This window comes from Anguilla anguilla, chromosome 2 (assembly GCF_013347855.1).
Source record: "Anguilla anguilla isolate fAngAng1 chromosome 2, fAngAng1.pri, whole genome shotgun sequence".
In the NCBI taxonomy this organism is placed as follows: Eukaryota; Metazoa; Chordata; class Actinopteri; order Anguilliformes; family Anguillidae; genus Anguilla; species Anguilla anguilla.
The window spans coordinates 67,653,164-67,679,064 of record NC_049202.1 but is presented as its reverse complement, the minus strand read 5'-3'; the positions used below and the strand labels follow the sequence as shown (position 1 = coordinate 67,679,064).

Here is a 25,901-nt window from a genome sequence, read left to right as displayed (position 1 = left end):
GCTGTGTGTGCAAACAAAATTAAGGGCAAGGTCTCGGTCTGTCTCTGTCCTGCACAGTCTGTGTAGGGGACCGTGCGTGTGCTGTACTCTGTAGCCTTACTCTGGGCCAGGGCCATGTTGAGCTCCGGGCCTGGTGGATTAGCTTCAACATGCGAGGAGTTTGAACTCACTGTGAAGGAGAAGAGCTCCTTTGTTCTTCACCTGCAAGTTGTTATGATTGCAGATACTGTAAATGTGCATGTATCGATTTATACATCTGAATATCATGTAGCAGGTTTGGTCCCTGTGGGAATCTCTCTTGCTTTTCCTCTACAGTTTTCCTGCTCGCCAAGGCTCACCTACGGTGTCCTGCCTCATTAAAGTGGATTCTGATGTTTGCACTGAATGGAATATGTCACGATCGATTTAAAGAGGACACAGCTTGGCGTTGTACCTGGCGCATTTTCTGAAGTGCGGTGTTTAACAGCGCTGAGTGTCGAGTCATGGCTTGAGTCACTGAGCTGGCGCAGCCTCGCGCTGTGTGTGCTGTGCGCGTTCGCTCGTGCAGGCACAGATGGTGCGCTCTGTGTGTGCGCCGTGGTGCTGGCACACTTGTCAGTGTGCGCATGAACAAACAGTTATTGTTGAGCGGTTCCGTTGCTACAGTCTCTCGCTCTCTTTCTCTCTCTCTCTCAATTCAGTTCAGTTTCATAAAATGCTTTATTGGCATGACGTACTGTATTTCAATGTATGTGTTGCCAAAGCTCTACAAAAAATAAAAAACACGTAGCAATGTACATACAATACAATAGGTCATGAGATATTAACAGATACATGCAAACACATAATCTACTTATTGTTAGACGACTAAAAATAATAATGAAATTGAAATTGACTTTTTTTAAAAAATTTTTTTACAATGAATGATCATTAACGGTTGCAGCTGTCCCTCAGGCTGTGGTAGTTGGCTACATATTTTGTGGCCAAATTTTGGCTGCACCTTTTCTCTCCCCGGAGAATTTGAATTTGCTGTGATTCAGGTAGGGTTGGGAAGTATGGGAACTGTGTTGTGAATCTAGGGAGGAAATGTTCTCTGTTTTTTTGTATTTTTCATATTTAATGAGGAAGCGCAGCTCTGTCTGTACCTGCTCTTTGTTGCAGTTGGAGCACAGCCTCTCCTCCCTGGGCTGCCAGGTCTGCCTGTGTCAGCCTGTCTCTGTCGCCAGGCTGTGCTCGCTGAGTCTGTACTTCGTACATGTTTTCCTAAGCTTGAGGTTTTTCACTGTGGTCAGATAGTCTGCCACAGTGCACTGTCGGTTTAGGGCCAAATAACACGCCGATTTGCTTCGATTTTTAGTTTGAGTTTCCCAATAAGAAACGTCATTCCCATAAGATATGTTTGTTTTTGTTGTGTTATGGTCTGGTTGATTCATTGGTTTAATTGGAATGGGATTGTCCTGAGGGTCTCTCTCTCTCTCTCTCTCTACATGCTAATACAGTGGTGCTGGAGCAGCAGTGTGCTGGAGTGCCAGCTTGTGTCAGACGCCCTGCCGGGGGTCCCGCTCCTCAAAGGCTTCATGCGAAGGGCTGGACACGGGGAAGAGGGAACGCAGGTACTAATGACGGCCATTTTGAAAATGTGTGCTTCCAGCTATGTTCGTGCTCTCACGACAGAATTTCTGACAGCCTTTGTGAGAATTCTTCGTTCTCCACACGCCACATGCGATGATGTCGTGGGCCCAGAAGCAGAGGTCATGATCAGGCCCTACGTTCCCATTGCACATTACAGTACATACCCCCCAGGGTGCTCCCCTCCTCAGGAGGAACGTGTAAAGCTGTCGAGCCAATGCATGGAATTATAGATTTCTGCAACTATTGGCAACAGTGCTACCTTGTCTTTTCTGTTCCAGGCCTCGTAAAGACTTAGCATGCCCAGCCTGAGCTGGGATATTTAACTGGGCAAATTTCCCTCGGCAAAGGTTGAAAATGTTGAATTCATGCTATATGTTAGCATGGCCCTTACTGATGTACAGCTAAGCTAAGTATGTTGTGGCTGAGAGCTCAGCTGGGGCACAGTTAGCGTGTAACGTTGCTCTAACTGGAGTCCCTGACTCCTCCTCCTCCTCGGCTGACCACAGGAGCAGGAAGACGCAGAGCAGAGAGCATTGTGGGAGATGGAGCTGCTGTACTGCAAGCCGCACACGGTGGACCTCACGCCGGAGACCTGTGGAGACCCCGCACGCCTTAAGGCCAGGCTCTCCCAGGTAACCATGGGAACAGCACATGCACAAACCCTTTACGTGACAACACATGCACATGCTCTTTATTATGAAATAACCCTGAGTAATATTAGTATTGGAGACAAGATGTAATAAATGCCGAGTTCATGTAGGTTGTACTGTTTTCGACAAATCAGTAATAAGGCAATTCGGATTACTTTACTACTTTACTTTACTACAAACAGTTCCTTCATTTCTGTGTGTGTGTGTGTGTGTGCGTGTGCGAGAATGTGTGTGCATGCATGTGCGTGTGGAGAGTGAAGGGGTCCATTTGAATTTCAAGGATATAGACTCTATATGAACAAGAAGCTAACATTTGCATTGTTTTACATCTGTGTATTTAATGGATCTGCATAGTTTTGTGTGTGTGGAAATGTTTGTTTTCAGTACCTGGTGGACTGTGCAGTGGATCAGTGCTGGGAGCAGTGTCTGTGGAAGGTGCTGTCTCTCTCTCCGCTGCCCTTTAACCCTTTCCCGTCCCTGGCCCAGGAGTTCAGGCTCGCTGCGCTCAGGTCAGGCCCTGTGCATCCCAGACGCACTCTGTCTCACTTCAGTGTGGTGTTTATAACAGCCTTTACAGAGAACAGGAGAAAGTTATTCGTTTGGCCTGTTTATCCACAGCTTTTTGGAAGGTTAATGTTGACCGGTCACTCTCAGGACAGAGGGGCTGGAGAGGGTGCTGCTGTCCCTCAGGATAGAGGGGATGGGGAGGGTGCTGCTGTCCCTCTCAGGACAGAGGGGCTGGGGAGGGTGCTGCTGTTCCTCTCAGGATAGAGGGGCAGGGGAGGGTGCTGATCTTCCTCTCAGGATAGAGGGGCTGGGGAGGGTGCTGCTGTCCCTCTCAGGATAGAGGGGCTGGGGAGGGTGCTGCTGTTCCTCTCAGGATAGAGGGGCTGGGGAGGGTGCTGCTGTCCCTCTCAGGATAGAGGGGCTGGGGAGGGTGCTGCTGTTCCTCTCAGGATAAAGGGGCTGGGGAGGGTGCTGCTGTTGCTCTTAGGATAGAGGGGCAGGGGAGGGTGCTGCTGTCTCTCTCAGGATAGAGGGGCAGGGGAGGGTGCTGCTGTCTCTCTCAGGATAGAGGGACTGGGGAGGGTGCTGCTGTTCCTCTCAGGACAGAGGGGCTGGGGAGGGTGCTGCTGTCCCTCTCAGGATAGAGCGGCAGGGGAGGGTGCTGCTGTTCCTCTCAGGATAGAGGGGCTGGGGAGGGTGCTGCTGTCCCTCTCAGGATAGAGGGGCAGGGGAGGGTGCTGCTGTCCCTCTCAGGATAGAGGGGCTGGGGAGGGTGCTGCTGTTCCTCTCAGGATAGAGGGGCTGGGGAGGGTGCTGCTCTACGTGCACATGCTCCATACGGCCTGTTGCTCTCAGGACGGCTCTCTGGCGACAGCCAGACGCTGAGGTGCTGAAGCAGATGTGGTCCCTGCAGACCCCCCAGCCCTGCCCTGCAGGGGGGCCCCTGCACCGTGGCCCCGGGGGGGAGGGGTACGGCCTCCCCAGCGCGCTCAGGGCCTCGAACCCGGACCGGCTCAGGGACTGCCTGGCCCGAGCACAGAGCCTGGAGACCGAGCCCCAGCCCACGGGCAGATTCAAGGTACGGGACAGGAGGGCAGGTGCTTAGAGCTACACTTCGGCTTGGCTCTGGTCACAGATGCTGTGAAATACGATCTGTACAAATGTGTTCTGTCAGAACAGAAGTTCATGAGAACTTTATCCTTTATCCTGTGTCTTTTTTTTTGCCCTGTTTGAAAAGGCTTGTCCACTGTTCATATCCATTTAAATGAATGTTGGAGTGCGGTAAATTTAGTATGTAATAGCACTAAATGCACTATAACATAGCAGGCATTAAATAGACAACGCATACACCGGCAAGTCCAATAACAAACAGTGTATTGGAGTACAAGCGGAATCCTTGCCAGGGTTAATGCAGTAGTGAGTAAACTGAGAACATGAGTAGATCTGGAGCACACAGGGCTTTCTGTGGTGTGCATTTAATAAACAGGGAAGGCTGACTGATGCTCTCCTGAAGGCGACGCATTGATGCCCAGTCTGTTGTCTGCAATGTGGTCAGGTGGAGCGAAGCACAGCGGTTCTGTCTCCCAGCGCCTGGCTGGGGATGCTCTCCCCCTTCCTTTGTGGACTGCAGGTGGTTGAGTTCTGCTACATAACAGCGCCCCCTGGCTGCCTGGATGAGGTGCTGCAGGTGTACGCCAAACTGGGTGAGCAGGAACGTCTACCCTGCGTTTCAATGTTTTGTTAGGGTTGCATAATTTATAGTCTTGCTTCGTCAAGGGAACACAAAGCTGTAAAGACGCAAAAATATGGTTTTATATTTGAGGGACGCAGCCGTGCTGTGTAAGCAGTCATGCTTCTTGCTCACTGACTCGTGCTGTCAGTGCTCCTCTCGGTGAGTTATTGGGTCCCTCAGCTGTAAACAGCAACAAGCCGCAGTAATGACATTTAGCCCCAGGAAAGAGCAAAGTCAAACAGATTGAGTTTAGCTCTCATTCCATTGCTAATACTCTTCCCCTTTCCCTGCCCCCCCCCTCCCCATACCACCCCCCTCCTCCACCACCACATCCTTCCTGCAGTGCTGGCTGGGTTGTCTGAGTTGCGTGGGAAGGATGGGCTGATCCTGGATGTGGTTGACCTGGGCTCACGGGGGATGTGGGATATGCAGCAGGTCACGTCTTTCCCCACCCATTTCCAGGAGTGCTTCGCGGACGCCCTGCGACACAGGCACCCCGTGCACCTCCGGGTATCCGCTCCACGCCCTAAACCTTCTCACCCCATAGACGCACTGTTGCATTACATTACATTACATTACATTACAGGCATTTAGCAGACGCTCTTATCCAGAGCGACGTACAACAAGTGCATTAGTTCAAGGTGCAGAGGTGCAAAAGAAACACACTAGAGTGAAGAGTGTTGCAGTTTGCATATGTCACAATCACATATGAAGTTGATTACAAGCTTGCAATCTTTTTATCAACATCTTATCCATGTATATATATATATATACATGGATACATACATATTACATATTATCCATTTATAGAGCTGGATAATTTGAAGCGCTTTGGCTGTGTAGCCGTGCCTCACTCAGGGGTACAGGTACACACATTCCCGCTGGGGATTTGAAACTACAGCACAGCCTCGGAGTTTACGAGCCCGCGCGCTCAACCACCACGCCAGGCTGCTGCCCGCTGTTACCGTTCAGGCAGTGACCTGCACAGCGCACCGGCTGAGCTGTTGGTCACCAGTCGGCACCCTGAGCCGACCAGAGGAGGATGGGTTTCCCCCTCCTTGAGCCTGGTTCCTTCCGAGGTTTCTTCCCATCTGCCACAGGGATGTTTTCCTTGCCACTGTTGCCTCAGGCTTGCTCCTGTGGGAGTTCAGGCCAGGGTTGTCTGGCTTGGTCGAAATAGCTTGGCTGTCTGGTAAAGCGTATTGTGACAACTGCTGTAAAATACGCTATACAAATAAAATTTGATTGATTGATTGATTGACTGTTTCCCTGACGAACTGAGTCAGGTGGGTGTCGGCCGGGGGGAGTCACCTGGTGCTGCGTGTGCGCGTGCGCCCGCAGGCGTTCCAGGCCCCCCGCGGCGGCGCGGAGTGGCGCTTCCTGGCCCTGCGGAAGCGTTTCGTCCTGTACTGCCTGCGCGAGGACGGATCCGCCTGGCTGTGCCTTCCGCAGCACGACCCCCTCTCCCTCCGCCAGGCCGTGTTCGCGTCCCCGGAGCGGGCTGCCCTCCACTTCAACACTGTCGGTGCGTAGTGTTGCCCGTCTAACCTGCCCGGGCACTGCTGCTGCTGGTGATGCGCTGATGTATATTTGCTGCACTAGGTTATTATGGTAAATGGACTGCATTTATATAGCGCTTTTATCCAAAGCGCTTTACAATTGATGCCTCTCATTCGCCAGAGCAGTTAGGGGTTAGGGGTTAGGTGTCTTGCTCAAGGACACTTCGACATGCCCAGGGCGGGGTTTGAACCGGCAACCCTCCAACTGCCAGACAATCGGTCTTACCTCCTGAGCTATATCACCCCTATTATGGTGGGCAGTGGAAGAACCGATGTGCTTGGGTTCTTCTGTCTCTATGCAAAGTTATCTCTACTCTTCTGCTGTGCTTGCTCCTGGAGAGAGTGTCATGTGTATGCCATTCATGTTTCTGTATGAGGTTATGTGGGAGTCCTGTTCCTGAAACTCTCTGTTACTGTCAGAGGAAGATCACAGAGGAAGTGTAGAAGTGGGTACTGTGCAGCAGTTCTGAACAGCACGGCCTGGAGAGGAAGGTAGCAGGGATAACGTTAGGACACAGTGACTTTCTGTCAGGGATACCTCACTCACACCCCACTGCTCAGTGTGTCCTGTTTTCTCCCTGGTGTGACCCCCCTCCAAAACAAAATAAAAAAGTAAAATAAAAAAGAACAATATCTATGTATTATTTTCAGTTTTTCCATATGTTTTTTTCCCTAATGATTTGAAATAAATTTCTCTGTTGTGTCGCAATATAATGCACACTTATTCACTGGGGCCATCTGTGATTGCATATTTTTTACTTCACATCCAAAACATAATTGTCACAGGATTGTGACTGGTGAATAGTCGTGTGAATCACAGTTTCATTCCACACATTACACGAAGCAGCAACACAAAGCGCACGGTACATCCACAAGGTGTCAGCACATTCATAGTTTTCGGGGGATCTTTTCAAATTCTGTTGAATGTAGGCAGTTGGTGAGGGCGGGGCTTGGCGGGCTCGCTGAATGAACTGTCATTTTGCTCAGGGCGGGATCCGCCCATTGGTGGCAGTCTGCAGGAGGTGATGTCACAGCTGGATTCTGAGATCACCGATGCTTTCCTGAAAAGGGAGATTCTGCAGGGCTACCGGTAAGCAGCAGCAATGCAGATACCATCCAGCATAACACATTCCAGAGGGTGATCATTGCAAAATCAGTAATCAATCGCATACAAATACAATGATAATGTTGGAGGCAGAACAGTCCTACACTCTTTTCGTCCATATCAGGAAATATCAGTTTTGTCCCTGGTATTGGCCAGAGGGTCAATGCCCCCCTGCCCCCCCCCCCCCCCCACACACCCATTCTTGTCCCCCCCCCCACTTTAAATCCTCTTACTCTTTTTTTTTCAGCAAATATCCCTCCTCTTTACCATTCATAATTCAGTGTGTTAAAATCAATGTATATTTCTGAACAAATTATTTTATCTGACCCTTTACACCACCTGCCCCAGTTTGAGAGGTTGTTTTGTCCACAATGCCCCCCCCCCCCCCGGATATAAACACTAGGACACTAGGTCCTCAACTTTTTTTTTTGTTGCCATTTTCTCCCATTTTTCTCCCCAATCTTTTAGTCTTTATACCAATTCCCCGTGTGTATCACAGTCCCGGTGGATGCGCTATCCTCTGTCAGTCTGGGGGTGGGGGAGTGGGGGGGGTGTAGACTAGGTCCCGAACTTGTCCTCACCTCTGCGAGGCTGTGTGTGTGTTCCCTTGTGCTCGCCGCCCAGGCTGGTGGCCCTGAGGGGCCTGCTGAGCGGAGAGGAGGCCCGCCTGGCGGACTGCTGGAGGGTGTGCCGCAGCGTCTGCGCTCAGACCGAGCTCCTCTGCGCAGTCGCTGACTGCCTGCAGGTGAGAAACGCGTGGGCTCGCGCTTCGATCACACGCCCTGCGCTCGCAGGCCGCGGGGGGTGGGTGGGGGGGGGGGGGAGTCGACTTCAGACGATGTGAATTGATTTGCGCTTTGCCTGCACGCGCTGGTCCAGGGTCTCTTCGAGCTGTGTGGGGAAGATGAGGCGTCAGGACCAAGGCGGACTGTTGCAAAGTACCTGCCTGCCATTGGTAAGGGTGTTGTGAATATTTGTTGAGAGGGAAAGTGGATTTTGTAATAAAGCAATTTTATGCAACTAAAAACAAAAAAAAAAAGAATCAGACTCTAATATCCAACTCCCTTCACTCTGGGGTTGAAAAGTGATGGATGCACCTTTGGAAGGCATGTTTTTTTGAAATCACAGTTTTACAGCTGAATAATACACATATCATAACCCAAGGCATGAAATGTTTCACACAGATTTACTATATAACATGGATTTTAACTAATTGTTGTCATCTGTGCCAAAAAGGTTGAATCTTATTTTACTGGATTATCCTCTTTTCATCTCCAGAGCACATGTTTGAGGGGTTCTCCTGGATGTTAAGGCGAACACTGGAGCATCCCGAGGCTCTTGTGCCCCCTGGCGTGTGGGAGGTGGTACTGAAGGGCCGGGAGGCTGTGGCCTGGGGCAGCAGGGCGGTGTGGGTGAGGGGGATGGTTGGGGTGTGCCACGCCCTTTCGGAGACTCTGTCCCAGGACCTGCACTCTCTCTGTCCCGGGGTACAGGCCCTGCTGGAGAGACTGCACGCAGCACAAGAGAGAGACACGGTTAGGGCTCACATCTCCTGCGTAGAAACCGTACCCCAAAACCCACCGGTCCTCTCTCACCGCACCCCCGAACGCTCGGTCCAGAGCCCCGATCGGAGCACGCCCCTCACCGGGGCTCAGGCCCTGGCACTCTTCTGACATCATCAGCCTATCAGCGTTCCGCACGCACCGCGCCATTGCCTAGCAACCCAGCTGGCTTCCGAAGAAACTGCTGGAACCCCTCAGCAGAATGGGGATGAGCCGCCTATGAGCTTTTTGCCTGTTGTGATCTATTCTTAGTTTTTGGCAGTGAAAATTCTCCACGGCCTCATAATGACACACACACTGTCGAACCGAACGCGCTCTTCTAATTACGAGCCATGATTCACTACCGTGTTTTCTGTCATCTTGACTGGGCAGAGCGAGCTGATGGGTTTGTAATGAACCGTCTCGGTACCTTGGAAAAGGAAAAATGAAGTGAAGGGAGATGCAGGCTCTCTCTAGGTCAGATGGGCTTCGTGAGTGTCGTTGCATGAGTTCAGTTACAGCACCGCACTTGACTTGAGAAAGTTCATTGAAATGCTGAGGTAAATACCCAGATTTGGCCTCCGGACGTTTCATTTTAATATAACATGACATCATTATGTAATGACTCTCTGAAAGATAGTTTGACAAACGGGTGAATTTTATATAATGTACGTGTTGCCTTTAATTATTGTGAATACTGAGATCATTGTAATGATCAAATAAAATGAATCAGGGTGTTCAATTCCCTAAATAAAATGCAGTCGTGTCGTGTATTTTATTTTCTTGTCTTTTTTCTCTAACCTTTTTTTGGGATTCCTGCTACCCCCGCATCTGCGGTTTTCGTTCCTGTTTAGGTGACCTCACGTCCTTTCTCACTGACGCAGAGGACGTTCACAGCCGAATGAAATGAAAAAATGTAGAAAGAACGTGTTCCTGTTTCGTGAGAAGAGCATATTGCATATTGCATATTGCATGCTGAATTTGTGCCTGCTGGTTCCACAAACCACACACATCCGCACGCGCACACACACACACACACACACACACACACCCAACTTGCCACAGTTCACTTCCAGCCGAAGGACTGTGCCGTTAGGTGAATGCTAACTGTCCTGCGCCCTGGGGAATGGCAGTCTGTGCACATCACTGCTCAGTGAAGGATTTTGTTCTCCTGGTCAGTAGTATACTGTTGTTGTGCGGTAAGTTTTTCCTCTTTCCTGACTGTGCCTAAATGTTACTGAACTTGCTGTTTTTTTGTACGTTTTTCGCTGTGACTGTCCTGGTCTTGCTCACGTGTGGTCTGATTTGTATTTTCAAGAAGACTAGGGACAAACCAAACAGGACTTACTGAAACTTATTGAAATGGTGCAGGTTTGTACAGAAACCTTACACCCTGAACAAAAGGTAACACTGGAAGAGCAAAACGGATATTGCTTTAAGAACACATTGTCTCTATCTGGCTTTCTCTCAAAGGTGAATTGAGATTTTTCGGAAAACCGTTGTAAAGTCTGAAACAGAAGTGATGATGATGATGATTCTCGGTCTCCTGCTCTTCACCAGATCTGGTCTGTTTGGCAGACCCCCGCCCGTCCGATCTCCCAGCACCCTCTCTGACCCGGCAGACCCCTCAGGGAGGAGGCGCGATAGACCTTGTGTGCCGCGCCCCCGACGGCCATGCGGGGGTCCTGTTCCGTCTCGTCAGGGTGACAGCGCAGGGGGACAAGGTGGACCTGGTGGAGTTTCCACAGGAGCGGCAGGAGGCCCGCTTCAGTCTGAGAGGGGAGGCCGGGCTCAGCCAGGAGTCCCACTGCTGCATGTACCAGGACCGCCACCAGAGGTACAGCGGGTACAGCCCCTACATACGTCTGAGCGGTGAGTGTGTGGGCTGGGCCGAGCCACCGCTGCCCTCAGCCGGAACGCTTGACTGGAACACTCACTTCCAGTTTGGCAGTTAATGGCAGTTTGTTTCCTTGGTGACCCCTGTGTTTTTTGCCTGGCTGTAGTACTTTATTTTGTTATTTTATTTAGAGGGCACATTTACTGGTGCTAGCGCTGTGGCTGCATTAGTACAACTGACCTCAGCCCAGCATGTGATGGAGGCCTCTACATAAGGAAAGCACTAAGGGCTGCTTTATTTCTGCAAATATTTGATCATATCTGTGCAGTGCGATTCAAAATCTTTACTGAAATTAGCTGAGAATGACTAGAATTTATAACAGATTTCCCATAAGAATTTTATCCCTCGTTCCATTAATTCATTGCTCAACCGACGTCTGTTGAGTTTGTCTTTTTTAATAGTCTTGGAGATTCCAAAAAATATTTATTGTGGATTTTTCTATCCAGTTTGATCATTCTGGGTGAACATTAGTTCTTTTTTTTTAGCAAAGCCATTTAGTGTTTATGAAGTAATTAGTGAACAAAAACGGGATGTTGTCAGTCTGAAGCTTGTTCCTGGGCAGTGGAACGTGACTAGATTGGACAGACAAAATGGCATCATTCTTTATCCAAAAGCCTGCATCAATGGTCAGCTAAGTGAAATTGGTCTGAATTCAGTGCTCCCTAATGGCTTTCCGCTACAAATGCTCATGTTTCATCAGTTGCTGGGATGGGCCGTATTGCAAATAACAATCCAATTTCCACAGAGAAATCTTCCTTTGATACTAACAGAGTTAACTGAAGGACACAAAGACGACCTGGCATTTCTTTACAACGCTGTGGCTAATTAACCAAGAGAAGACAGATTTCCATGTTTGTTTCTTTAAGACTGGACTTGGACATTGCCTTGTAAATGGCCCTCCGAGCTGCTCCAGAACTGCTCTCCAACTACTATAAAATGTCATAAGACTCATAAAGCATCGTTTCACAGGCTGTCCATAAAATATCAGTCCAAGTGCTATCTTCTGCTATAAAATGTTTTTATGGGCTTGCACCATAATCACTGAAGGATCTGGTAATAGCCCGTGCTATAACTCTGTTTTTAGCAATGGAGCCACTGAAAGTGTGGAATTGTTAGCCGCAGTTTCTACATTTATCAAAGGCTGTCTTTCATTAAAGCCCAGATTTCCAACAGTTGTCTTCTGCCTTTTCTTGTTGCTTTGGTAACTGTCTCATTGGTAAATATCTGCAGTTGTTCTCCATCAAACATCCTAATCTGGTTTTCGTAATTGTATAATCTGTAAATAGCGGACTGCAACAAAGGGAGAAAAAAAGATCTCCTGTTCGTGTACAATACACTTTCACTTGGTCCTAGTTTGCCCAAAACGGCCACTTTCATTGTCCCAAATATGTACAAATTACAATGATTAACTATTACAATTCAGAATAACTGCTGTGTTGATGTAACACGGAACCCACATTTGCTGAGTTTGTTATGTTTTATGTTCAGCAATTGATTTGAAATCTATTTAACTGGAAGCCACATAAAGTAAGGATTGATTTAAAAACCGGTATACTACTGGCAACCTCCCTTCCGCTTTGAAAAACAGCCACAACTGACTCTCAAGTTACCAAGTTTCTGAATTAATATTTCCTCTCCACATTGTGATGGGTGTGTCTTCCTACCACTGCTAGTATCTGTGGAACTGCCTCTGTATATGTACACACACACACACACACACACACACACTTGCTCTCAAGCACATACTCACACACAGGCTCTCTCGGTCACACATTCATACAAACAGGTGCACATACACACACACACACACACACACACACGCGCACAGTCACATTATCATCAACGGAGAGCTGGTTGCAGGTGGTGGAGGATAGGTTACAATAACATGAGGTGTGACAGTTAAAGAGAGACAAAACTGTTGAAGCAAAGCTGAACCACATCTAAACTACAGTTTACCTGACACAGCTCTCACAAAGAGAACGAACTGACCCCCTCCCCCCACCAGCTCTTACTCTTAGTCATAAGCAGGCCTGTGTAGTGTACTAGTGTACTTAATTCTTTTTAAAAAACTGTACGTTTGCTATTGCATGTGTTCTGTGGTTTATTTCAGCTGCAGCTAACATTTTCTTTTTATATTTCAGATTTTGAATGAAACGCAAGAAAAAAATTTCTTTATTTTTTTTTGCATTGTATTATATGCAGACTTTGGGCTTCGTGTTTCAATTGCTTCTGATCCATAAAAGGACATAAGATGTCCTATGTAATCCCTTTGTTCTTTCGCTGTGTTCCCGTCTTCGTCCACAGACCCAGCCCCCGCCTCTCCTCTGCTACAGCCATCCCTGTCGGTGGAGCCCCACGGGGGCAGGGTAGTTAGTGGCCAAAGCCTGTCCTTCCACTGCTCCGCCCCTCCGTCCCAAAGCCCCGCCCCCCAGGCCTTCTTCCTGCTGAGGACGGGGGCGGAGTCCGAGGGCTCCGTGGTCTCTCCGGCGTCCCCGGACCCCCTGGGCTTGGAGGCGTCCTTCCATGTGGGCCCCATGAGGGGAGGGGAAGGGGGCTCCTACACCTGCGTGTACCGGGTCGTCCTGCCGGGCGGCGGCCACGCGAACTCCATCGCCAGCGCACCTGTCCACATCACCGTCTCAGGTGAGGGGAGAGCGAGCGATAGAGAGAGCGAGAGAGAGAGAGAGAGAGAGAGAGAGAAAGAGAGCCGAGAGTGCGGGTGTGTGTGAGAGAGAGAGAGAGAGAGAGAGATGTTTTTGTGTGTGTGTGTGAGAGAGAGAGAGAGAGAGAGATAGAGCGAGTGTGTGTGTGTGAGAGAGAGAGAGAGAGAGAGAATGAAGGAGAGAGAGATATAGAGCGAGTGTGTGTGTGTGTGAGAGAGAGAGAGTGGTCTTTGAGTCAGAGATGGCACCATGATGAGCCCTCTTTCTCTGGGCTAGCATGGGGATAGCTGAGAAATAGAGGTGCAACTTCTGTCTCGGAGGGCCAAGATTTTTTGGGGTTTGTTTTCAGGGCTTCTGCAGTTACCATGTTTCTATCACCAGCGGTTCTTATGCCTGCTGAGATTCTTCTGCAGTTAGACCAGTGGCTCTCAGCCTTGGTCGTGAAGTACTACCACAATTGTGTGGTTAAACTTATTTTAACACAATGCAGTTTTTGGCTTGTTGCCATTTTACACAGATGGTTTCAGGTTTCAACGTTCTCAGCAAATGGGACCCATCTGATTTCATCTGTTAGTTTGTAATTGAATAAATTCAAAATGGAACCTCTGTCAACTGCTATTATTTATCATGTAGCACATACAGCACAAAAAAATGAAAGCATAAGTTGGTCTGCCTGATTGATATTCCTGGGATGTGAATATGGGACATTTATTTTTTCAGGGTATACATAGCTGTATCTGATACAATGTCAGATTTAACTGTGTAAATCATCCATGAATATAAACATATCTAATAAAGAACAATTAGCAGCTCATTACAAAACATAGCTTGTTATTATGCTTGGACCTAAAACCAGCACGCACAGTCGGTCTCCACAGGACTGGGGTTGAGAATCACTGGATTAGACCATGATACCCGAATTAGCCAAACAGCATAAATGCGATTTTCAATGACAAAATCACAGAGGGCTTGAGTGGTCTCCTCGGGAACAACGGTTTAATTTGTTTGTGACCCGTCCGCAGCCTGTGGCCTGAGCTGAAGCTGCGATTCTGAATGCTGTGCTCTCCGTCCTCACAGAGTTGCTGCCGCGGCCCACGCTCTCCCTGCTGGATCCGGACCCTGGAGACCAGGGGGTAACTGTGCGGTGCACGGGCCCGCAGGCATACCCCGGGGCCCAGTTCACCCTGTTTCGGCTGGGCTCCTTGCTCCCCGTGTCCTCACGCCCCGCTGACCACACCCGCCATGAGGTGTACTTCACCCTACCCGTCCTCCGGCCTGACCCAGGCCCAGACCCAGACCCAGAGCAGTACCAGTGCCAGTACAGCGTGCTCCTCGGCCAGCACCAGAGCGAATCAGAGCGCAGCCTACCTATCACTGTACCCAGCCCCACAGGTGTGTGTGTGTGTGTGTGTTTGTGTTTGTGAGAGAGTGTGTGTGTGTGTGTGTGTGTGCGTGTGAGAGAGAGAGGGAGTGAGAGAGAGTGTGTGTGTGTGTGTGTGTGTGTGTGTGTCTGTCTGTGTGTGAGATAGAGAGTGAGAGAGACAGCATGTGTGTGCCTGTGTGTGTGTGTGCATGTGTGAGAGAGTGTGTGAGTGTGTGTGTGTGTGCATGTGTGAGAGAGTGTGTGAGTGTGTGTGTGTGTGTGCGTGTGTGAGAGAGTGTGTGTGAGTGTGTGTGTGAGATAGAGAGTGAGAGAGACAGCATGTGTGTGCCTGTATGTGTGTGTGCATGTGTGAGAGAGTGTGTGCGTGAGTGTGTGTGTGTGTGCGTGTGTGAGAGTGTGTGTGTGAGATAGAGAGTGAGAGAGAGAGACAATGTGTGTGTGTATATATCAGTGCATGCGTATGAGACCGAGGGAGTGAGAGAGAACCAGTGTGTGTGCGTGTGTGCTGCAATTTGTGAGTTTCACTATTACTGTAGTTGAACCAATCTAGTCCTCTCAGCTGTTTTGTGCTGACTGCTTCTATATATTGTCATTCAGGAACAAACTTCATCCCTGCTGAAGTCTCTACTCCCCCCTCCCCTTCTCCTTTCTCAGGTAACAAATCAAAATGTTAATTCTCACCACAGAATCTCTCCCAGCCTGTCCTGCTGAAAGCAGCACACACACATTAGGTATTGTTTAATGGCATCAGAATTCCAGTATACCTCCGATTGCGCTCTCCGTGTGACTGCAGAGCCTGAAAGGAAACTATTAATTAGTCTCAGTCTGCTGTCTCCCTTCACCTGTGTTTACTTCCTGTCTGCCCTCTCACGATGTCCACCCTTCAGCAGTTTTATTATATGCTTCTCCACAGACTCCCCTTATCCACAGACAAAATACATCAATTTTAAATTGATCATTAATACAGCTGGGCATTTACTTACAGTTTGGTACTGTGCCTCACTAAGGAGTGCCACAGCTGTGCCCCTTTGAATTGTTGGATTCAAACTTGCATGCCTGTGACAACTCTTGTATTCCTTAACCAGTACCCCTTGTTGGCCCCTGTGCTCCTCATGTTGTGTATTGCATGTGTGTGTGTGTGTGTGCATTGGTGCGTGTGGGGTGTGTGTGCGTGCGTGTGTGTGTGTCTGCATGTGTGGGTGTGTGTATGGTATGTGTGTGCATGTGTCTGTGCGCATTTGTATATGTGCATGTGTGTGTGTGTGTGTGCATGTGTGTGCATGTGTGCATGTGTGCGTGTGTGTGTGTGCATGTGTGCATGTGTGCGTGTGTGCGTGTGTGTGTGCGTGAGTGGTATGTGTGTGTGTTTTCACCGAGCTCTCCCTCCTGCAGCTCCTGACTGGCCCCTGATTGCTGGCTGTGTATCTGCAGTGCTGCTGTTCCTGGTCGTGCTCACAGGGCTGGGCATCGGAGTGCACAGGAGAGGTACGGTGCAGGGTAGCAGCACACAGGAACATATTTATATTTATAGATTCATTTTTAATAGATGTAAACCCTGTATGTCATAATAATAATAATAATAATAATAATAATAATAATAATAATAATAATAATATGCCCAAGCGTGGGTTTCTCATAGGCTTGCAGCAGTGGGTCACAGTTGGCTTAAGGCAGGTTCAGTAGCTCCTCCCAGGTGTGCACCAGCTGTTCTTGAGCTATTGGCTGTTAGCTGCAATACAGGTCATGTGTTACTTCCAGGGTTACTGGTTGGCTGTAGGGTGAGTGCATCTCAGGAGTGCGCACACATCAGCGAGAGTGCACCTACTGTGGGCGGGGCCAAGACCTGAGAGGCACGACCTCAATTCCCAGATTAGTTTGACGAGAGGGGAACCTTTGTTCAAAATTAAATAAATACTACAGTAATCAACTGCCGGACTTCAAAAGGGGTTTTTAACGGCGGTGCATTTCTGTTTCTCTTTCAGTAAAAGCGCTGGCTGAGAAAAAGAAGAGGAGGTGGGCGAAAGACTGGAAACAAACCATATTTAAATGATATTTCTGTTACTGATATATACAGTGTAGACACTGTCTTTTTCAGTGTGCTAAATGTAAGCGCTGAAACAAGCCTACGTGGTAACGTTCAATGTTTTTTGTTGTATGCAGGGAGGAAGATCGCTTCTGGAAGCATCGTCACGCTATGGACCACACCCTCGGCAAGTCTTTTCAGTGTTGTGGGCTCTGTGTTTCTTTTTGAATTGTGGGACCGGCATTCCTGTGTCATTATAAAGGGCGACATAGCTCAGGAGGTAAGACCGATTGTCTGGCAGTCGGAGGGTTGCCGGTTCAAACCCTGCCCTGGGCATGTCGAAGTGTCCTTGAGCAAGACACCTAACCCCTAACTGCTCTGGCGAATGAGAGGCATCAATTGTAAAGTGCTTTGGATAAAAGCGCTATATAAATGCAGTCCATTTACCATTTACCATTATTATATATGCTTTTCAGTGGCCACCGCCGATACGTTTCATGACTGACTGATTGTTTATCCAATCGAGGGTCATACTAGGGTCAGCAGTGTGCGTGCGCGCATGCGTGCGTGTGCATGCTGGTGCATGTGTGTGTGTGTGTGTGTGTTTATATATGTGGGTCTATATATGTGTGTGTGTGTGTCAGTGTGTGTAGTGTGTGTGTATGCATGCGTGTGTGTGCGTGTCTGTGCATGTGTCTGTATGTGTGTGCGCATACATGTGTGTTTATATGTGTGTGCATTTGTCATCTTTTATATTATTTTGTTCATCCTGCCTGCTCTATTGTGCTTTCCCAGACCTAACCTTAATAGGCCCATAGGACGCCAGGCCCATAAGCATCGGCTCCCAGGTAACTTCCAGTACATTCATCTCTCTTTCTCTTTCTCTTTCTCTCGCTCTCTCAAATTCAAATTCAAATTCAAATTCAAATTCAAATGTCTTTATTGGCATGACGTAACACTGTACATATTGCCAAAGCAAGTGTTTGAACATTGAAAAGCTAAACATTAATTAGAAAACATACTACAGTAAATAGTAGAAAATACAGTGGATGGAAGTAGAAAATAGATAGTCATAAAATAAATAAATAAATAAATAATTAAACAAATTAAACTTAATATCAACACAAAACAAAACAAATAAACTGTCATCAAATATAACAGCAACAATGCGCGTCAGGTGACTGTCACTCACTGTCCCTCAGTTTATGGCAGGCAGCAACATAGACTCTCTCTCTCTCTCTCTCTCTCTCTCTGTCCCTCTCTCTCTCTCTCTCTCTCTGTCTCTCTTTCTCAAATTCAAATTCAAATTCAAAATGCTTTATTGGCATGAAATACACTTGTACTTGTTGCCAAAGCGTACACATAGAAACAGGAACAGGAAACATGAAATACGAACAACATTGTGGAAACGACAACAATGCAATCAACAGTGTGGCAATGGCCACAACGAGTAGGCTATACAATAATAACAATAATAAAATCATAACAGTAATAAAATCATAACTCTCTTTCTCTCTCTGCTTCTGAATTTCCGTTTTTGTTTTGTCGTTCAGCTTTCAAAAGGTTTAATCAATACACCATCCCTTTGTACTTCTCGAGGCCTGGCCGCCCACAGCATCCTCGCTATAATCAGAAACCTGCGTTCATGAGCGGAATTCTATTAATGGACACCTGTTGCAGGAGGAAGTCTGTCAGACAGTGGTTGTTCTTAGTAAAACATGATATAAAAAGCCCGTTGGCAGTCTATAGTGAGCTTTTGTGCTGTGAAAGTTCTGGCCTGCCTGATGTGTGCTTCCTCTCTTCATAAACCGCACAGCTCTTAGCGCAGTCCAGCCTGTGCTGTGAGGAAATGCGCTCCTCCCTTTCGCCACATTGCGCAAAAGGCCATGACCTCCTCGTTGCTCCACACGGGAAACACGCGCTGCGCTGTGCCAAGCGTAACGTCGTGCGTCACCAGTCGTATGAGTCTGAGATATCGCCGCCTGTGGCGTGCTCACCCCCTAGCGTGCGCAGCGGGCGTCGGCGGTGTTGTAACCCGGGAGAAATGTGCCACGGTACCCTGTGGAGGGTCAGGCCGCCCTTCGCCACACTCAACGCAGAAAAACCTTCGCCGTCAAAACCAGCTCTGACTGTGTCCGACAGGGGCCACCGCGTGTAATCTATCCATTACATTACATTACAGGCATTTAGCAGACGCTCTTATCCAGAGCGACTTACACAACTTTTACATAGCATTTTACATTGTATCCATTTATACAGCTGGATATACACTGAAGCAATTTCGGTTAAGTGCCTCGCTCAAGGGTAGAACGGCAGCGTCCTACCCGGGAATCGAACCTGCGACTTTTTGGTTACAAGCCCAGTTCCTTACCCACTGTGCTACACTCCGTCCTATAGCCGAGTTAAACGTAGACCTGTCAGGGGTGATTTTAAAACTGAAACCTATCGCTGCATAGACATCACATTACATTACATTTACAGACGCTTTTATCCAAAGCGACGTACAAAAAGTGCATTTCATGGTCATGGACAACTACAATGTATATAACACAGGTTCAATAAGATACAATACTTATTTTGTACAGCTATTTCTAGCCAAGAACACAATTTAGTTCACACAGTGAACACAATTCTGACCTAACCTCTGCCAAGCCAACTAGGCAGAAGAACACGCTACAGTATTAGGACAAATACAAATTACCAAAAAGTGCTTGGATGGGGGGTACATGGAACGAGTGTCACGAAAGGGGGGGATTTAAAGTGAAAGACCTCTCCTTCCACGGGTGGTGCGGTGCCTTCTGCTCGGAGTGATTAAATGATTCGTTGACAAAATGGATGCCAGGCCATCCGCTCTGCTTCCTGCTCCTTACAGACAGCCTGTGCCCTGACCAGACCTGGGTCAAATACCTATTTGTTTTGGATTCAAATACTTTTCTAAACTTTACTGATCCTTGTCCGGTGTATTGGAACCAATTAAATACTCTGAAAAAAATGCAGACCCTGTCTTCTGGTCATATTGGCAGGCTCAGTTACACCAGGCAAGATCAACAGAGCACAGAAAAGCATTTGAACCCTAAACAAATACGTACTTGACCCAGGTCTGGCCCTGAATCAGCACGTGCTGTACGTGCACAGGATTCATTCTGAGGTGCTGGCTTTAATACAGTAAGCCTTGGTTTAAACTATCACATCAGGATATTTAGCTACCAAGGAGGCCTTGGCTGCTAGTTCTGTTTGTTGAGCTGTCACCCCCGCTGGTCACCGGGGGGGGGGGGGGGGGGGGGGGCTCAAAGATGAAAGCTGTTAACAGCACAGGGGAGAAAAACCTCCTGAGCGGCCTATGTGTGGAAATACCTCCTAAGAGCATAAGAACATAAGAACGTTTTATGGTAAGAATGGGCCTTTCATGCCTTCAAAAACACACCATCTCTCCATTTCAGATCCAAGGTGCAGCAGTAATTGATTCTTTTAAATCTGGTCTCAAGACATAACCTTGTCTTATCTGCCTCTTTCTCTTAGTTTTTGAATTTGGACTTGATTCAGATTCTTTCAAATCTCCATTTTAATCTTGTTGTAAAGCACCCTTTGACATTGACCAATATAAAAGAGCTTGCACTGTATTGTAATGTATTGTATTGTAATAACTGTTTTGTCTTGCGTTTTTTGTGTTGTCACTTTAGCTTGGGTCATATTGAGTAGAGAGTGTGTCTGGGCCTCAGAGATATCCTCCTGTATCTGTAGAAATGCGTGCTGTGCATTTTGAGTCTCCAGCTTTTAATTAAAAACACGCTAAATCTGCGACGGGGTCAGAGTGGTGACTTCTTCAACGAGACAGCACGACATTTTTCTTGGGAACGAGTCAAACTTCTCGTTTGAAAAAGGGGCGGGGTACAGAATAGGAACCAGGCTGCTTGAGATGGGCTGGGCTGTAGGTGGGAGAAGGAGTGCGATGCTTTTTAATGCTTTGTATGGTCGGATGGTGCTGTTAGGCCTGTTTAGCTTTAATAGTGTGTTTTGGTTGTGGGACTGTGAACTCAAATTGCCTGTATTCTCTGGGATGTGTTTTTGGGGGGTGTATGCAGGACCGGGGTCCTGGTTCCACAGCCCGCCTCAGAACGTCTTCACTGTCGGCCCCTCAGTGGCCTCTCTCTACGTTTGAGAACCCGGCCTGCTGACCACCACTTCCATGGGCCTCCCCCCTACTCCTCCCCCTCTCTCTCTCTCTCTCTCCCCCCCCCTTTCTGCTTGCATGCTTGCTTGTGAATACAAGTGTTTACCAGATAAAGGTTTGGGTCACAGTGAATGTGCCAGGGGTGTATTCTGGTCCTGCAACAAATATATTTGTGATATCACTGCAAATGAACCACATCGATCTGACACTCGCTTGCTTACAACTCATGACTCTGGGCGCAGAAATCTATTCCTAATCACTGTCAATAAACAATGTGACCATTTAAACACACACACACACACACACACATACACACACGCACGCGCACACACACACGTCATTTCTGTTTTTCGCTTTCAGTTCTGTTAATGTTTTTTTTTCTTCATTCTCATTCATCTTCTTGATGAATACCAGACCTTACTTTTCAAATATATTCACATATTATACTTATAATTTAATTGGTATGTACATAGTTTCTAGTTGCATTAAGTTTGTGTGTGTACATATAAATCAAAGAGACTGTTCAAAGTGTGGAAACTGAAAAAAGCAATGTCAATGCATCCAATAAATGTATATCCTTTATTAACTATGATGCATAGTGACTTTTTCCCTAGTTTAGCCAGTTCTGGCGCTGTGTGTCTTCAAAATCAATTCACGGTTTCCCATTCATTAAGTGCTCATTCACTGGGTATTCACTCAGAGCTCAGATGCGATCCTTTTAACGTGTCACAAGAGGGCGCTGTAACCCACAGAAATAGAATTGCGCCACTTGCTCACCTTATTGCTCAGTGAAGTTATCGAAACTGTAAATCAGCATAGCTGACAATTCCAGTGGATCCTGACAATATGTGAGAACAGGGTGATATATTATGTAATGTTTAGAAATGTGTGACTTACATGGCTGTATTTTTCCCTCGGCATTTGAGTGAAGTTCATTTTAGTGTTGTCAGTTCCTAAACGGTAGTGACAGAGTTACCGTCTAGGTTGTCTTGGAGACGGATCCCTTGCCAGCAAAGGCAATGCTATCCTAATACCCTGAGAGGCCAAGAAAGACCAGAGAAGCCATAGAGCAGCTGTGCATCAGGTTTTTTGCGGTTTTATTGTGTGAACTGAGAAAGGCAAGACCTAATCGCAGTGCTTAGAGAGAGAGAAAATCCATTCCAAAATGGCACTCCTTCAGATCGTTACTGTTTTTGCGCTTCTTCATTTAATACAGCTCTGACACAGAGTTCCATTCTCAGAGAACATGCTTTTTCAGACAGAAATAAATGAAGAAATAGAAACATAGCAATATATATATATATATTTTGATCTCATTCAATCACAAGTCATTACTGTAAATCTCTACCGTGATTGTTTGAGACTAAATGAGTATAATGGATGCATCCAACATTACCCGAAAGAGTCGAAATGTTAAATATCACAGCGCTGATCGATGATATTCTGGCAGAAGTTTGAGAGTGGTTCTTACCCCCATTATTGGGCACCATATATTGGAAATGTGGTCAATTTAAGGACAGGCAGCTTCCTACACCTCCTCCAGTTTCTATTGACCCATGTGACCATATAGAAGTGGGCGGTGGTTCGATAATCCAGACCCAATTCATCAGATGTAGGAAGAAATTAGTAGGTTTTATGATAAGATTCTGGGCGTGTATTGAAGCTTTAATGACGTCACGGACTCTCTTTATCTCATTGGGCGAAGGCTGTGCCCCCTGAGTCACTGCATCAGGTGTGATGACACAAAACATCACTCTCACAAAAGGGCTGGGCCTTGCAGCCATGAGTCATCCTGAAGGCAAAAGGCAGTTAGCTTTGCATAGTTTCAGCTAGCGGTCAGAACACGTCATCCTGCCACTCATTTTACACCCATTGAACTTCATATTAATGGGTATATTGATTACATTTTTGGGCACAATGCAATTTAACATTATGGGTAATAGGGTTACAATGTTAAAACCAAAAAAACAGAGGTGCCGTACGTAGGCTCATAGTCATGGTTATTTTCCTAACCGAGTCCTCAGATAGGCTTTTGTGCTAACATAAATTACAATGCTACCAAATATAAAATGGGCAATTTTTGAGCAACATAGTTTTTAAATAAAATAAATATAGTGTGATAACTGTGAAGTCCAGGTGTATATAGTGAATAGTGACAGTGAATTACATTCAACTCTTTTGTAGATGTCAATCACACCATTGTTGGAACCAAAGAGGTATTTGAGGTGTGTTGCTGATGTAGTACAATCAGCATGGCAGTTTATGCTTGTTTTGTTGTGAAATAATTTACAGTGATCTAAGCAAGGTGGAACAAATCACAGTGTCAGTTTTTTGTCAGCTCGTTGTTTCAACTTTCCTGAACAGACTTACACCTGCAAAAGTCATTGTTGAATAATTGAGACCATGAGATAAGGCATAGGAACTTATTAGTCCAAGGCTCTGGAGTAATTTATTCTCAGATCTAAATGACTATACGTTAACTGTCTCTCAACCCTGGTCCCACAGGCACACTTTGTTCCTGCTGCAAAGGACTAATTAGATTTGATTGAGCTGTTAACCTAACAATGTTTTATATCTCTCGACAGTTAATCTGTTAAGTAAACAGATATAAAAAAATTATATAAGCTGGTTTATTCTGCGTATTTCCATAAGTCCCGCGAAAATTAAGCAAATTAGCCCACTGACGTATGAAAAAGCGACATTGTCGTCCGTCCATCTGTCCTATGATTTCTTCTGTAACCCCATACTACCACCGAAGTAGCCTACATTAGTTTCTAATAACTGGGACAGCCCGCAGGGGTTTATTCCACTTATATACAACGGGCTACCAACAATGACTGTATATGGTTACTTTTGTATTTATTGATTTTTATCGATTTAATCACCTGGAATTGAAATATTCTTCTGCAGCCGTTTGGGCATATTTTACCGTTGTCAAGCAAAAATGTCGTTGGTAGTTGAACTTGGATGTTTTTATGCGAACATTCGCTTTCATGTCTTGACATCCGAAGCGACAGAATGCATTCACATTTCCAATATAACTGGCAACAACAGCAGAAAACATGCACACGTTGTAAACAATTTGCTGTTTGATTACTTTCTCATCGTCAATTCCATATAGGCTAATCGCAAAATGACAAGAATAGAACGAAAACTCGGACTTGCGTGAACATTTAAATTAGTAGTGGTAGCCTACAGCCACCGTTTGCTTTCCTTCGAAGTTACTGCTAGCCGAGCAGCGAAGTGTGCCCTCCAGATGTGAACCATGCACCATAAATTAGTCCATAGTCTTCCTGGTCTTTTCGTGGAATTGAAGAATGGCAGTAAAATGGAGTAAAATTACGGCAGTCTGAAAAAGCTAAAGGGACGATTACTAGAATTAACCTGCTATTTTACCCTGACAAAAAGTGCGGAAGGTGATTTCCAGTTTGCTTTTACTGTATCACCAATGTTAATTACGCAGAACTACTGCATACCTCACATAACTGTATCAAACGTTTTGAGTCAATTACAACGGGCTAACATAGAAAATCCGGAAGAAAATATTCAGCAACCAAATTAATCCGTTTGAATGTTTTGGTAGCCTACGTAATATGCTGTCCCAGCACGAATGCTTTTTATAAAACGAATACTAAAGCAAGAAAAGAACAGAAGAGCACACGTTATAATTCCAAGACGTTGGCAGGCTATAACCAAAACTAGGCTACTGCGCCGCATAACATACAAGTTTGATTTGAAGTTATTATGAAAATAAATTGGTTTGCGGCTGCATATTTTCAAACATGGTGGTTAATGGCGGAAAATAAATACAAAAATACAATAAGTACTCGGCCAATCAGAAATGTTCAGCGCTGCAAGCTCCACCCAAAAGCTTCCTGTACTTTCGGAAAGTACTACCCCCCGAGCAGGAACTTTTTGGGGGGTAAAATAAAGCCCCAGGAACTAAATTTAGACCCTAGTTCCTGCGGTGGAAACGCACTGAGTTCCTCAAATGGTTCCTAGTTCCGGGGTAAAGTTCCTGCGGTGGAAACGCGGCTATACATATTACACATTATCCATTTATAGAGCTGGATAATTTGAAGCACTTTGGCTGTGTAGCCGTACCTCACTCAGGGGTACAGGTACACAAATCCCCACTGGGGATTTGAAACTACAGCACAGCCTCGGAGTTTACGAGCACAGGTGCTCAACCACCACACCAGGCTGCTGCCCGCTGTTAACGTATAGACAGTGACCTGCACAGCGCACCGGCTGAGCTGTTGGTCACCAGTCGGCACCCTGAGCCGACCAGAGGAGGATGGGTTTCCCCCTCCTTGAGCCTGGTTCCTTCCAAGGTTTCTTCCCATCTGCCACAGGGATGTTTTCCTTGCCACTGTTGCCTTAGGCTTGCTCCTGTGGGAGTTCAGGCCAGGGTTGTCTGGCTTGTAAAGCGTATTGTGACAACTGCTGTAAAATACGCTATACAAATAAAATTTGATTGATTGATTGATTGATTGACTGTTTCCCTGGTGAACTGAGTCAGGTGGGTGTCGGCCGAGGGGAGTCACCTGGTGCTGCGTGTGCGCGTGCGCCCGCAGGCGTTCCAGGCCCCCCGCGGCGGCGCGGACTGGCGCTTCCTCGCCCTGCAGAAGCGTTTCGTCCTGTACTGTCTGCGTGAGGACGGATCCGCCTGGCTGTGCCTTCCGCAGCACGACCCCCTCTCCCTCCGCCAGGCCGTGTTCGCGTCCCCGGAGCGGGCTGCCCTCCACTTCAACACTGTCGGTGCGTAGCGTTGCCTGTCTAACCTGCCCCGGGCACTGCTGCTGCTGGTGATGCGCTGATGTATATTTGCTGCACTAGGTTATTATGGTGGGCAGTGGAAGAACCGATGTGCTTGGGTTCTTCTGTCTCTATGCAGAGTTATCTCTACTCTTCTGCTGTGCTTGCTCCTGGAGGGAGTTTCATGTGTATGCCATTCATGTTTCTGTATGAGGTTATGTGGGAGTCCTGTTCCTGAAACGCTCTGTTACTGTCAGAGGAAGATCACAGAGGAAGTGTAGAAGTGGGTACTGTGCAGCA

At 47.1% G+C, this 25,901-nt stretch overlaps 2 protein-coding genes and 1 long non-coding RNA gene across 14 annotated transcripts in view; 2 read left to right on the top strand and 1 right to left on the bottom strand.

Annotated features, from left to right (window-relative positions):
• LOC118220656 overlaps positions 1-9,478 on the top strand; it is an 84,931-nt gene extending 75,453 nt beyond the window's left edge. For all 6 annotated transcript variants that reach the window (XM_035404698.1, XM_035404697.1, XM_035404700.1 and 3 more), the window contains 11 exons: positions 1,479-1,592; positions 2,118-2,243; positions 2,646-2,770; positions 3,624-3,846; positions 4,324-4,471; positions 4,844-5,010; positions 5,842-6,025; positions 7,047-7,149; positions 7,789-7,909; positions 8,044-8,119; positions 8,443-9,478. In XM_035404698.1, coding sequence (XP_035260589.1) covers positions 1,479-1,592; positions 2,118-2,243; positions 2,646-2,770; positions 3,624-3,846; positions 4,324-4,471; positions 4,844-5,010; positions 5,842-6,025; positions 7,047-7,149; positions 7,789-7,909; positions 8,044-8,119; positions 8,443-8,837 — 1,782 coding nt within the window. In that variant the 3' untranslated portion in view covers positions 8,838-9,478. The remainder of the gene's footprint in view (positions 1-1,478; positions 1,593-2,117; positions 2,244-2,645; positions 2,771-3,623; positions 3,847-4,323; positions 4,472-4,843; positions 5,011-5,841; positions 6,026-7,046; positions 7,150-7,788; positions 7,910-8,043; positions 8,120-8,442) is intronic.
• A 118-nt stretch (positions 9,479-9,596) lies between these two features.
• The window catches only part of LOC118220659 (leukocyte immunoglobulin-like receptor subfamily B member 5), a 31,746-nt gene continuing 15,441 nt past the window's right edge, over positions 9,597-25,901 (top strand). Inside the window, exons 1-10 of one of the 7 annotated variants that reach the window (XM_035404707.1) lie at positions 9,629-9,904; positions 10,266-10,577; positions 12,907-13,245; positions 14,343-14,657; positions 15,247-15,303; positions 16,042-16,134; positions 16,632-16,662; positions 16,810-16,859; positions 17,468-17,520; positions 20,742-21,430. In XM_035404707.1, the coding sequence (XP_035260598.1) occupies positions 9,832-9,904; positions 10,266-10,577; positions 12,907-13,245; positions 14,343-14,657; positions 15,247-15,303; positions 16,042-16,134; positions 16,632-16,662; positions 16,810-16,859; positions 17,468-17,490 (1,293 nt within the window). In that variant the 5' untranslated portion in view covers positions 9,629-9,831 and the 3' untranslated portion in view covers positions 17,491-17,520; positions 20,742-21,430. Of the gene's footprint in view, positions 9,905-10,265; positions 10,578-12,906; positions 13,246-14,342; positions 14,658-15,246; positions 15,304-16,041; positions 16,135-16,631; positions 16,663-16,809; positions 16,860-17,467; positions 17,521-20,741; positions 21,431-25,901 lie in introns of those variants that run through there. The other 6 variants (XM_035404708.1, XM_035404705.1, XM_035404703.1 and 3 more) reach the window with 6 other exon arrangements.
• LOC118220663 lies at positions 17,917-21,043 on the bottom strand. Its single transcript, XR_004763993.1, has 3 exons — positions 20,970-21,043; positions 19,442-19,446; positions 17,917-17,949 (listed from the first exon to the last, which is right to left on the bottom strand). It is a non-coding gene; the product is annotated as an uncharacterized LOC118220663 (long non-coding RNA).